At 42.0% G+C, this 13,333-nt stretch overlaps 1 protein-coding gene across 1 annotated transcript; it reads right to left on the bottom strand.

The window, feature by feature from the left end:
• Window positions 1–9,556: 9,556 nt before the first annotated feature.
• Window positions 9,557–11,236, bottom strand: LOC118772894 (zinc finger protein OZF-like). Its single transcript, XM_036521557.1, has one exon. The coding sequence runs from the start codon at window positions 11,164–11,166 to the stop codon at window positions 9,565–9,567; it is 1,602 nt and encodes a 533-aa protein (XP_036377450.1). The 5' UTR covers window positions 11,167–11,236; the 3' UTR covers window positions 9,557–9,564.
• Between the last annotated feature and the right edge of the window lie 2,097 nt (window positions 11,237–13,333).

The following is a 13,333-nucleotide window of genomic DNA, read 5'->3' as shown; positions in this document are numbered from 1 at the left end:
CCCCCCTCTGGGAAAAAAACAGAACAGGAGCTTTTCCTACACATCTGCTGAAATATTTTTACTGTTCCAATCAGTAACATCACATATTTGTTTTGCCATTTTCACCCATTGATGGAACCTTCTAGAACCTTCCTTTCAAGTGCTTTACAAAAGTATAAAAGGAGCATACAATGAAATATGTCTTTCCTTTAAAGTATTTTTCTATCTATATGAAGAGATCTCCTATTGAGTGTGTGCTTGAAAGTGTGTGTGCATTGTAGTTACTCCAGATAGAGATATTTATAGTGTTGTCTGGGGAGCATGAATATAAGTAATTAAAAAAAGAAACCTAAGTAATTAAACACATTTATGCAGTGGTGCCCATATGATCTGCAAAAAGAAAAAAAAAAACGGAAGACACTGTCCAAATATGGTCTATACTCCGTCAGTTATAAATTCATACAGCCCCAGACATAGACTGAGGCTCAGATTTAGATCCCCACTGGCTCAGTGATAGATCCACTTTTGCTCAGTTGTAGATCCACTGTGGCTCAGTTACAGACCCACACTGCCCTCCTGTTGCAGGGACATTATCAAGATGCAGAAGAGATCCTGTATTATCACTGTGTTCCTTTAGGTCTTGCCTCTATCCTGTGATTGACAGCGCTGCTCTTATTGGCTGGAAGATGTGATGTGGATATTACACGGACAGCATCATTACATCACACCCAGGTTATTTCACTTAACATCAAGACATAACATCAAGTCATAGGTCTTCATGGTGACAAAGAATTTGAGGAATATCCCCGCAGGGGCCTTGAGTGACTGCTCCAACTAATGCATCTTTGTGCTAATTTCAAGGCAGCCTTCAGGGGGCAGCAGTGAATTACTACTATTAGTATGGCACCTCTGCACCAAATTTACTGCATCCTACAAGGAGCAGCCATGACTACCTGCTATAATAATTACACCTGTGCTGATTCCCACAGAAGCTGCTCTGTCTGTATTTACCGGGTTCTTTTTTCCTTTATGCCATCCCAGCAGCAATGCCATCTGAGTCACTGAGTGATGGAAGTTTGAGTCTTTCTGTTTGAAGTCTGTGTAAGGACTGGGGGCCACATCTGTGCAGATCCTGAAACCACAGGCACCAGCACCCTGTGTGTGTGTGCGTGTTCATGTGTGCGCGTGTGTGTGTGTGTGCGTGTGTGTGTGTGTGTGGTTGCATAGGTGTGTGTCGGGATGACACCCCTGTAGCATGTATGGAAATGATTTTTTTCAGTGTTTGGGGATCTGATTTGATTAAGTCAGGGAGAATAAATGTTTGTGTTTGAAGTAGAGAGGGACAGAGCAGGACTTGCATGGTATCGCTCTTGCACATTCATGCTGAATTCTTTCTTGTACATACAATGTGTATATAAAATGGGTTCTGATCGTTTTGCTCTGATTTCTGTCGTGTGAGATCTTTGGCAGAGAGAGAGAGAGAGAGAGGCCAGCTCCACTGTCACCAGCAATTGTCTGATGACCATTAGCCCACTTTTTCACTTTGTTTTTTCTTGCTGTTGGTGTGTTGAACTTGAAATGTTTAATATTTCTGCTTCCCCCTGATGTGCAAAGCTCCTGCTATCGGATGCAAGACTGTGCTGCTTTTATGCTTAATGCATTCTGCCTCTGGCCTGGACACAATCACAGCTGTGTGGCTGGATAAGAACAGTGTAAGAGTTGTGTGACTGTATCTGAAAGGTGTGATTGTGTAAGAGTTATGTGACTGTAGCGTTGTGTGAGTGAGTGAGATCTGTATGACTGTGTCAGAGCTGTGCGAGTGTGTTACAGTTGTGTGACAGTGTAAGAGATGTGTGGTTGTCACTGATATAATTGCCAATCTTTAACTGCTGATGTAGACTCTCAGATCTCTGTCAGTTTTGGCCAGTGGTGCTGTAACCAAACCCAAAGCCAGTTTTCACCTTTTTTTACATTGCCACGGTTTCCAATAAATGTATTTTATCACCATGAATAAAGCAAGTGTGTGTGTGCGTGTGTGTGTGTATGTGTGCGTGTGTGCATGCACCGACGGGGTGGAAGTAGGGCAGGGAGATCGGGGTGCTGGTGGGGCAGGAAGCGTCAAAGCGCATCTCCATCAGCCTGCCTCAGCCCGCATCTCCCCCTCGCCACGGCTCTCTACAGCAGAAATGCAGGGAAACCATGAAACACAGGAAAGCAGAGGAAATATCAGGGCAGTGTGGTGTGTGGTTGCCCTGGTGCTGAGTCATTAGGTGGAAGTGTTGGACCCCCTACTGTGGAGCAGGCATCAAAGGATCAAACAAATAAAAAATGGGATACGGTACCTTTTTGGCAAACGACTGTTCTGTCAGCACAGACCTCTGGGAGAATGAGATGGTAAGTAGCAGGGCAGACACTCCAGATTAGGCTGACTCATCTCAAACTGAGAGAAAAAGTACACTGCAACCCCTGCTGAAAAAAGAAACCTGCAGCTGGAGAGCTCTTTCAGGAAGTACATTCAACATTCAACTGTCAAGCATCTAAAGTGGTCAGTTTTAGCAGCTCTGTGAAACACTGCCACCTAGTGCCCGAGTTGAGCACAGCCATAAATAACAGCATTTCAGTGGAGCTGAATGAATCTGGAACAGAGGTGGTGACTGGAGAGACACAGCTTTATGGCCTTTTTTAAGGCCTTCAGGTCGCAGTTATTTGATGGGAGTCATTGATTGAATGGGAACTTGATTTTCCAGGTATCAATCAATCTGCCGACTGAAGGTCATCTCTTTGACCCGCAGAACCTAGCTTCTTTCTCATACATTAGTGCTTCTCAGCCATAGTGCTGGGACCATACTCTGAACGCTGGCTTAGGTTCCAGCTGAGTTTATGATTAGTTTAGATTAGAGGTTTAGCTGACTTTAAGTCCTTAACTTTTATTGAGCTGTAAACAGTGCACTGATAACATCTGACATCCTAGCGCAGCTACATAGCTATAAATAGCTACAGTTATAAATATGGTGTGAAAAATGTCCTGCTGAAAGAGTTTGTGGCAGGAAAAGGATACAAGTAAAGCAAACAAGTACACACACACACCTTACTAGCCACACCCATCATTCTTTCAGGACAAGATATCTGTTAATTGATGTCAAACAATTGATGACAGTATGACATGTATTCAGTATTAAATTAACAGCTCAATCAAAACTGATTGAGGCGATCAACTGGAGTGAAAACCACAAAAAAGGGAGTCCTGAAACCACTCACACGCACACACACACACACACACATATGCATATACACACGTTACACACACACACACACACACACACACACACACACAAATACTCTCACACACACAGTGAGTCACAGTGAGGCCATACAAACATACTGATTTAGGTTCAGATGGTGCATCACAAGAAGCAGCACATCTAAGACAGGGGTGGGGTTTATCTGCTTAGCAGGTTCATTGCTAAAAGGACTTTTATTAAAATTTTACACACAGACAGTGAGTCCCAAGGGTGTGGCTGTGAAAACAGCATCGTCTGAGCTTCATGCCAGCTCCTCTCTGCTCATCCATCTCCTCTGGAGTGTGGAGAGCCAGACACATCAAAGGCAAGATAACAGGCACGCTGCAGCAATGGAATATAATAAAAATATTATACAACAAACAACAAACTAATAATTGCTTATACTTTTATGAATGTTTGTATAATATTTAGAACAAAGTTTACAATTAACACAGTTGCACTTTGTGTGCTCACAGTCACATCTATGAGTAGTACCTAGTAATTTTCAAACATACGCGGTATATTTTGACATTAAAATAAGGATGTACATACATTTTGGGTCTCATATCTTAATCCTAATATTTCAGTATGGTTAACACTCAGAGAGCAAAAAAAGTATTTTTTTCCTCAATATATGTAATTTTCAGGCAACACATCAGATGCATTATTTCTGATTCCACACCTGTTCCCCTTTCAATCAAGACACTGGAGAACTGAACTGGACAGAAGTGATTTCCTTGACTGAGATCAGGACTTCCTTTTGACCGCAACGTACAAAGAAAATACATTGAATATGGTTCTCATAAATTTTGAGTTTGTTGTAATTTAACCTGCAAGCAACACAGTAGTGCTTCCTTATCTACTGCGCCACAATTGCCATAAACTACCACACTGACCACTGCTCCACACTGACCACTGCTCCACACTTACCACTGCTCCACACTGACCACTGCTCCACACTGACCACTGCTCCACACTAACCACTGCTCCACACTTACCACTGCTCCACACTGACCACTGCTCTACACTGACTGCTGCTGCACATTGCTGCCCTGTTGACTGTCAAACACTTCCAACAGCATATATTTAGTAATTGTATGTAATAAAAAAGTATGAAATAAAAGATAAATGTATTTTGCAAAGGCCCTTGTAAATAGGTTAAACTGTTCATGTCACAATTGTTGTGCATTTATTGTGCCCTTTGTGATGATGTCACAGACCCTGTTGTGCTGTTACTGCCATGGTGACGCTGCGGAAAATGCCACTGGCTGTTTGAATCAGTCACTGAGCACACACCGCAATGCCATGATCAGCCCCACTCACTGCCCTTACCTCACAGCCACTACATCTGCAGCATCCGTGGCTGCAGGTGAGAGACAGGTGTGAGTGCATCGGTACCCAACTCAGGTGAGTTGTGTCTGCCGGTATCACAGGCTGGCCAAGTGTTTACATGCAGGTGAGAGACAGGTGAATGTGTACCTGCAGGTGTCACTCTCAGTTAAGTTTGTATCTGCCGGTGAGACTGAGAAAGATGTGGGTGTTCTGTCATTTATGTGCTGGATATATAGGGATATATTCCTCTTTCGGTTCTGATTTACCCTGTGATCTATGTGTTGGACATGTAGGAGTATATTCCTCTTTCGGTTCTGATTTACCCTGTGATCTATGTGTTGGACATGTAGGAGTATATTCCTCTTTCGGTTCTGATTTACCCTGTGAACTATGTGCTTCTATGTAGGGGTATACTTCTGTTTTGGTTCTGATTTACACATTAGAACACTGACAACTGGCCATTTTTCCTTAGATTAGATTTGCTAGAGTGAGAGAGCTATGCCAGAAAGCCTGCTTCAGCTATCTCTCCTCTGCTAACCCTTAACGCATCACTGCTCCTCAGATACAATCCCCTCCCGGCAAAGCACTGGCCTGAACTACTTTACAGGGAGATGCAAGAAAGTGCAGCAGAGACAGGCCTGATAGCAGCGTGACCCATTTAACTCTCAGATGCGGCTGAGAAGTGCCCGCTCTCCTCATGGTGGAAGGGCTGCCCTACTTTACAGCCACACACTGCTGATCACTGCAAACCAATCAGCACGCAGAGGAAAGGCTTTGCATTGTGGGTAAAGTGGCCTTGATGAAGAAACTGTACCATGCCAAGAATTTGAATCTGCAGATGGACACGGTCATCAGGGACAATCCCTGTTACTGATTTCACTGTAATGTTTGAAACAGTTCCTTAAGGGCACATACATACCCATATGTACGCACAGCTTTCACACACACACACACACACACATGCACACATGCAAATTCCTCAAGTTGTCTGACTTCACAGCTCCCGTTATTGACATTTGGAAACCTAATTAATTAAAAACAGTAGAACAACTTGTATTATCATTAAGTGTTATTCTGTTAACATCACATTATGGTTTAATAAAAAAAAAAATCAGCAGTAAACTGCCAGTGATGCAGTGAGTGGCTACAGGAGTGCATAAAGCAGCAGAAGATGTGTTTCAGGACCTGGTCCCCCTTTAAAAAACAAACCAGGTTTCATATGATGCAATCACATCCTGCACTGCCTAAATGTAAGGAACAAAAACATGACAAGAATATGTAGCTGCTGGGTATTTTCAGCATTAAAAATGTAAAAATGTTTTCATGACATTATATATATACAGTGACACAACGACGGGTTTGCCACCGGGAGAGGGTGAGGTGTGCCATAATTTGAACAGTGTAACAGCTGAAGCAGTTCCTGGTACTTTTATTTTGAAACAAAGCTGAAAAATCACTTAACAAGAGATGACGCACAAACACACAAACACTAGCTCACCATTTCTGAGCCTGACACCAATTCCCACCCAATTTCACTCTGCTGCTCACCGGAAGCACACAAGCAGAGCGAGAAAACAACCATCCAGTCCACACAGCCAAACAATCAACACAAGTATTCAGCCAAAAAGATCTTTAACAAGAAGACAAGCAGACCTCACAACAGCAGATCTCCACACAGTCAGCTCTCCTCACTCTCCACAGCACACAGAGCTGCAGGCCTCCCGGTCTTTCCCTGCATGTGCATGTGTGTTTGTCACTATTCAATGTTTGGCAATATGTTGCTATTAAGCACTTGAAAACTTAAAAAAAAAATGCCAAATGAAAGAAATTCACACTTCTATAACTGGACTGGAAAAATGGAGTAAAAGAGTTCTCCACTGCCATGAATGTCTCCACAGCTTAGTGTTGACATACAGGTATACAAACCAACATTATTTTAATAAGGCTCAGAAAACACCGTGTCTACTCACACAGTGGAGAGACTCTTCAGAACGACTAAATCCTCTGCCTTTCAAGCAGAGCTGGCCCTGGCTCAGAGCTTGTAGGTTGTCAGTTGTTGTAGGTTGTAGGCTTCTGTAGGGTTAGCGTTAGCATTAGTTGTTGTAGGTTGTAGGCTGCTGTAGGGTTAGCGTTAGCATTAGTTGTTGTAGGTCGTATGTTGCTCTGTGTTGTGTGTTGTGTGCTGCATGTTTTGGAGTTTCATCATGGGTGTCAGTTTGTTTTGAAAAGTGCTGGGGACAACGATGGGTTCGACGTGTTCAACTAACTAAAGGCTTTCAAAAAGTGGTGGGGACGAAATGGGCCACGATAAAAAGTGGTGGGGACATGTCCCCAGTGTCCCCAGCGTAAATGACGCCTATGAGTTTCATTATCACTGATTCTTATCATTATTAAAGGACAGATCTGCTCAGTACCAGTGAGGTACAGAGGTATCCGTTTTTACAAATGTATTTCAATTGATTGATTCTGGCTATACGAAATATACACACAAGAATATGTCCTAATATGAAGTGTCTATATTCCGAGTCAGACAAATGTCTCTCAGCAAACACTGTCATACATTAGAGGGCAGCACTGCTTTAAAAGTACCAAGACAGGGTTCAAGTATCTGACACAATCCTTCCCCGGGGTGGAATATATAATTGTTTACTCAAGTTTGAAAGTTGCCACACAATGTTTACCTGAGTTTTGTTTCAGGCATTGGAGAGAAGCACAGGAGAAGATGCTGTGAGACACAGCAGACCAAGCTGGTTGCTAACTGGAGCTGGTTACTAAACTAAGTAACGGAGTGCCCAGTCATGAATGTGATGGCCGGATATAACACCATAAACGAATGTGGCGAAACCTTTCAGGAGATCGATCGAGGATCTAGAATTGGAGGTGTGAAAACTATACATGTATGATAACAACGGAGCAAAACAGCTGGAGGCCTCCTCACAGCTTCAAAAAATGTATAATATTGTACAATATGGGTATGGAGGCCTCTTCACTGCTTTAAATTGTACAATATCATATGAGTACAGAGGTCTCATCACAACCCGCAGCACACCTCCAACAGAACTACAATCCCTTTCTTACACAGCCTTTTGAGAACTTTTCCCTAGAAAGCTTCTTGGTGAGTACAGTGAGGATTTCATCTGACTTTTAGAAGGCAAATACAATAATTAACTGAGTGACACACTGACTTTCAGGGATCGTCACACACGACCAAGGGGGAATTATCTTTGTGAATTACCTCCTTCCTTCCAGTCAGGGCTCCTGGGTCATTCCACTACGCTGGCATTCATTGACACTAACAAAACATGTGCTTGAATGATAAAAAAAGTCATTTTAATGTATTAACAGTAACTATGTAATACTCACCAGCAATTTTTCCCCTGCTCACTGACCGCAATGTGAAATTGTTCAGACCATGGTGGAGGACCATATGAAATGAGCTTGGAAAGTCTGAATTAACAGATACTAACAGAATTTTGTGAATTTTACATAAACAGAAATGCAGAGGTATGGGGCCCGTTACTCTGAAGCATTTTAAATGACATTTAAGAATCCACTTATCTAGTGTTAAGATTAACATGACCCTAATGTAACACAGTTCCATTACGACTAATATCCATTCTGAGAGAAATAACAGTAACACAGTTCGATGTCTGGCACACAAAATTACTGAATTAGGTAAAGGTTCTCACATGGTACTTAAGTCACCAAGCTTTTAGGTGTAACAAAAGCTTTAGAATGCAGTGAGATGCAACTTCAGTATTCTTACTGAAGCTTGGCAGCCTGGACACAAATGAATTCACACATAAAATTCATACATATAAATCTATTTAAGATTAGTACTCTGAACACCAATATAATCCTCAATCCTCAATTTAACTTTGGAATTTTACAAAATACTACATTCTTTGCCATGACTGAATATTAAAAACAATTAAAATCTCACTTCACTAACTGGCTGAGGAAAATTCCACCACTGGGATTAGAAACTCATAAGGCAGTACTCTGTTCATAACCACAAATTATGACTTTTTACATAAAAGGCATTTATTAGTGATTATAAATTAGAAAATTAACATTATATATATATATATTTGAACATCTGCTCCTTTTAAAGATGTAGGCTAACAAATGTGAAGAGAAAACAATGAGTTCTGAAAAAATCATTTCCCCACAGTCCCAGTTTCTCCCACTGCAAGAGATGTCTTCACAGAAATGAAGCTAGATCAGGAACCAAGCAAAGACTAACAAATGGACTCACCTTGTGTTCACATATACACACATGCTGCTGTCTTCAGGTTCTTAAACTGAAGGTGTGAACTGTTACCCGATACTGTCCATGAGCTCAAGAAAAAAACAGAAATTGATGCCAAAGTGGCACAGATTCCTGGCCTGCAAATCCTAGAAGTAAATCTACAGTGATGGCAATGCTTGTACTTCTATACCCAAACCTCAGGAAGTGCTCTGGTCTAACACCCCACACTGATATTTTAAAGGCTGCTCTTCTCATAGATAAAGCTCATTCAGAGCAGCCGCTGTGAAATCGACACACCACTGTATCAGCAGGGGTCTGGAGATAAACGCAGGCAATTTTTAATGCATCAATATAACAGACAGAACTGTGGATCCAAGCAGCACCCTTTCTGATTCCCTGATTGTGAGCGACAGGGCTTCCATGGCTGAGGAATCTGTGTATGAAGCTACCAATCTCAACAATTATTTCCCACACAGCATGCAGAGTACAGGATGTGAATGGAAAACCAGTAGCACTTCCAAAAGCAACCTGTTTTTTCTAGGAGGTCTCCCATTCAAGCACTACGCAAGTCCAGCCCCTCTCAGCTCAGCTGTTTGGCAGAGGAAGGCCATAGAGTGGCTGCTGGTAGCTGGCTCAGTCTGCAGTGCATTCTGGGATATTTATACAGAACTATCCTGAAATCATAAACCTTACTGTTCCAACAACTCATACAGGTAAAACTCATGAAAAAAGCATTGTTTCTTTGGTATGAACTTGCTCATGCTGTTTAAAGTGTCCTAAATGATTAAAAACATCCCCGCATATAATACATGTATATACTTTCTCAATGGTGTGAATTCGCTGATGTTCTCTTAAGCTTCCTAAACGACAGAAATTCTTTCCACATTCAGTGCATGTATATGTTTTTCCACCTTTGTGAATTCTCTGGTGGGTCTGTAAGCTTCCTAAGTGAGTGAAACTCTTCCCACACTCATCACAGGAGTATAGTCTCTGCCCTGTGTGAAACAACTGATGTTGTTCTAAGTTTCCTAAACGAAAGAAAACCTTCCCACACACTGTGCAAGAGTATGATTCATCGGTATGACTTAACTGATGCTGTTTCAGGTTTCCTAAATGACAGAAACTTTTACCACAATCTGAGCAAGAATAGGGTTCCTCCCCTGTGTGTATTCTCTGGTGGATTTTCAAGCCTCCTACATGACTGAAACTTTTCCCACAAATAGTACAAGTGTGTTGTTTTTCTTCTGTATGAATAAGCTGATGCCGTTTTAAAGTTCCTAATTCTCTGAAACGTTTACCACATTCACTGCAACAGTGTGGTTTCTCTCCTGTATGAATTTGCTGATGCAGTTTTAAGCTTCCTAAGTGACTGAAGCTCTTACTGCATTCAGTGCAAGTATAGGGTTTCTCTCCTGTGTGCATTCTCTGGTGGATTTTTAAGTGTTCTAAGCGACTGAAACTCTTTCCACAGTGGTTGCAGGCATGACACTTCTCTCCAGTGTGAACCAGCTGATGTCTTTTTAAGTGTCCAAACTGCCTGAAGCTTTTTCCACAGTCAGGGCAAGAGTGTGGTTTCTCTCCTGTATGAATCTGTTGATGCCGTGTTAAACTCCGTGAATGACTGAAAGTCTTACCACAGTCAGTACAGCTAAGAGGTTTCTCACCTGAGTGAATGAACTGGTGCTCTTTTAAAGTTCTTAACTGCCTGAAACTCTTACCACAGTCAGGGCAAGAATGTGGTCTGTGAGTATGTAACTTCTCTACTGTGCAAATCTCTTTTTGTCTTTCAGTGACCTTTGAACTCGGTGACTTATTCACACTATCCTTGCAAACAAGTGGAGTCTCTCCCAGGTTGGTTTCACTGCTCGTCCTCAGGTAAACTCCCTTACTGAAACTCTTACTATCCTGTAGACCTGACCTCCTCTTTCCAACAGAGCCACATTCGCTCTGATCATCCACTGTTTCTATTTCAATCTCAGCAAAATCAGCATTAGACTCAATCTGTGTTGTGTTTTCTGTTGAGGCCTCAATATTTCCATCAGGACTGTGGACTTGTTGCTCTGGCTTAATCTGATTCACCTCATCAGTCTCTGTTTTTATCTGGTCAGACTTCAGTACCATTTGAGGGCTTGACTCTGCAGTGCCGACACATTCATCAGCTTCATTTCCATCTCTGTTCCTGTCGTAGTTCCTGGTATCATCTATGTCACTGTCAAAGAGGAACGGTGATACGTATTCCTCCCATTCTTCACTCTCTGATTTGATTTTGTCACAATTCAAAGCAGGTAAAGAGTCCTGTTCTGCTTTTCTGAGAGACTCCATCTCAGAATGATCCAGAGTGGATGGAGTCACACTCCCAGGCTCCTCTCAGACAGAAACCTGTGCAGCTAGCATTTCCCTCTTCTGGTCTGGATCCTCAAGTGACACGGTGTCAAATAAGAGCTTCGGTGGATGAGTGTTGAGTTGTGCTGTAACTCCCACGGTCTCTGTGCCTCAGATCCACAGAGCTCCTCTGTCCTCTGCTGCTCTGACTCTTAGTGAGTCTCTGCTTCCTGCCTCAGGATGGATCTCTTCTTACTGACAGCACTGCTGCTCAACATGAGCCCTTTCCCCTGGTCTGAGAGAGCGCTGGGCCTGCAGCTGCACGACAAACACATACAAACATTTAGAACATCAAATCACTTTTAGGCACAACAAAAATGAATTAATCACTAAAGTTCAAATCTGAACTAGCATCCTGTTTCTTGACTAAAATAAAAGTTTAGTTCGATGATGACACGAAAAAGCCTCATTACTGCTTAAATATTGGTGTCAACGAAACATAATGCATTGGGTTTACCTATAAGTGTATGTTGGGCTCACTCTTTGAATAACCAATTTCGGGAATCCTAATATGTTTAGGACTTTATGTTTCTGATTGATCACATGTGGCTGTCCTGAACTGTTTGACGGATCAGGGAATTAGCTAATGACAAGCCATCAAACCATATAATTGGGGAGAACAGACTTACTGGTTTAATGGGAGAAACAAACGTTTATATATCCACAGACTGGCTGGCTAGGTGACTAGCATTATATCGGTGTGTCAACAGACAGATCTAACAGTGACCTAACGGTATTTTGCCAAACTGCTCTGGCTTCTGTGACACTTGGTTTCCCACAATAAGTGCTTAACGTTAAAGCCGCCGTTACGCTTTGCAAACTAGGGAACAAAAGCTAACTTATCCATTTAAATATCAAATGTTCTGGGAGCTGATTAGCTGCTGACATTGAAAATGAAAATAAAGTTCGTTAGACTAACATCTGAGCTGGATGACAACTAGCTAGCTAGCAAACTAACGCTAATAAACAAAAGCAATGTACAGGCTTTCCTGCTAGTCCATATGAACATTACCTGCGTGTTTATGAATGTATAATTACGCATATAAAAATGCAATTCGCAAATCTGGTTCCTCCGAGTACAGTAAAATAAAGAAGCTGTGTGCCTGTGGCTATTTAAACCACAGCGAAGCAACCAGGGCGTGCGTCTCCTGTGAGAGTTCACTGCGCCCGCGCAGCACGCTCTTCTTTTCTATGACTGTGATATTACAGCTCATACAGCACATTACTGCCACCTACAGACCGGAGGGTCACAGCCACTGTCACGTAGCCTGTTGGGGGAATACAACTACAGTAAGAATTTATATGAACTTTAACACTTTAAATCTAAGGAATATTTGAGGCAAAGACTCTGAGTGAAATAAAGAGTTACAAAATAACATGCTACCACAGGCTATGAATGAAGAATCTTTGAGAGGGGTCGGGCCCATTATCCTTAATAATAAAAATTATTAAAAATGGTCACAGAGCACACTGCAGAGGAACACCGTGAATAGGACATAAAAGAAAGGGCAATGATACTTTGCCACTAAATCCACTGCTGATGTGTGGAGAAATCCTGATGGAGTTAACGGCCCATCTGTCTTTTGCAAATATACAGTAAATTAGATAATGAAGTGAACGATGGACCTGAATTGTATCCAGCTAATGGTTTGAGAGTGGGGCAAGGGTTAAGGAGCTGAGAGCAGGGGTATAACAGATGTGCAGAATCATATTTCATCCCACACTGAGGAGACACACAGTCAAAGCACACTGTATACACACAAACAGCAGATCAGCTTTATTCAGACTGTTACATACCTGAAATAATATACCTTATGAGGAAAGGTACACTGCCCTACATCTATAACATTATGATTTCCTTTCAGTTCAACCCTCATTCTTACAGGCTTCCTGGTCTGAAACTCCATACAATCAATCAGTGGGACATAACTGTGATAAAAAGGGGTTTCCAGTTAAACTCTGTGTACCCTTCCTCTTGAAATGTTTAATTCAGGGTAAGAGAACACTTTGATGTAAATTTGTTGATGCTGTTTAAAGTATCTCAAGTGACAAATACAATCCCCACATTTACTGCAAGGTTATGCCCTCACTTGTTTTCATTTACTTT

The sequence above is a fragment of the Megalops cyprinoides genome, chromosome 1 (assembly GCF_013368585.1).
Source record: "Megalops cyprinoides isolate fMegCyp1 chromosome 1, fMegCyp1.pri, whole genome shotgun sequence".
Lineage (NCBI taxonomy): Eukaryota > Metazoa > Chordata > Actinopteri > Elopiformes > Megalopidae > Megalops > Megalops cyprinoides.
Note: the sequence above shows the minus strand (reverse complement) of the source record. Positions and strands in the feature narration are given on the sequence as shown.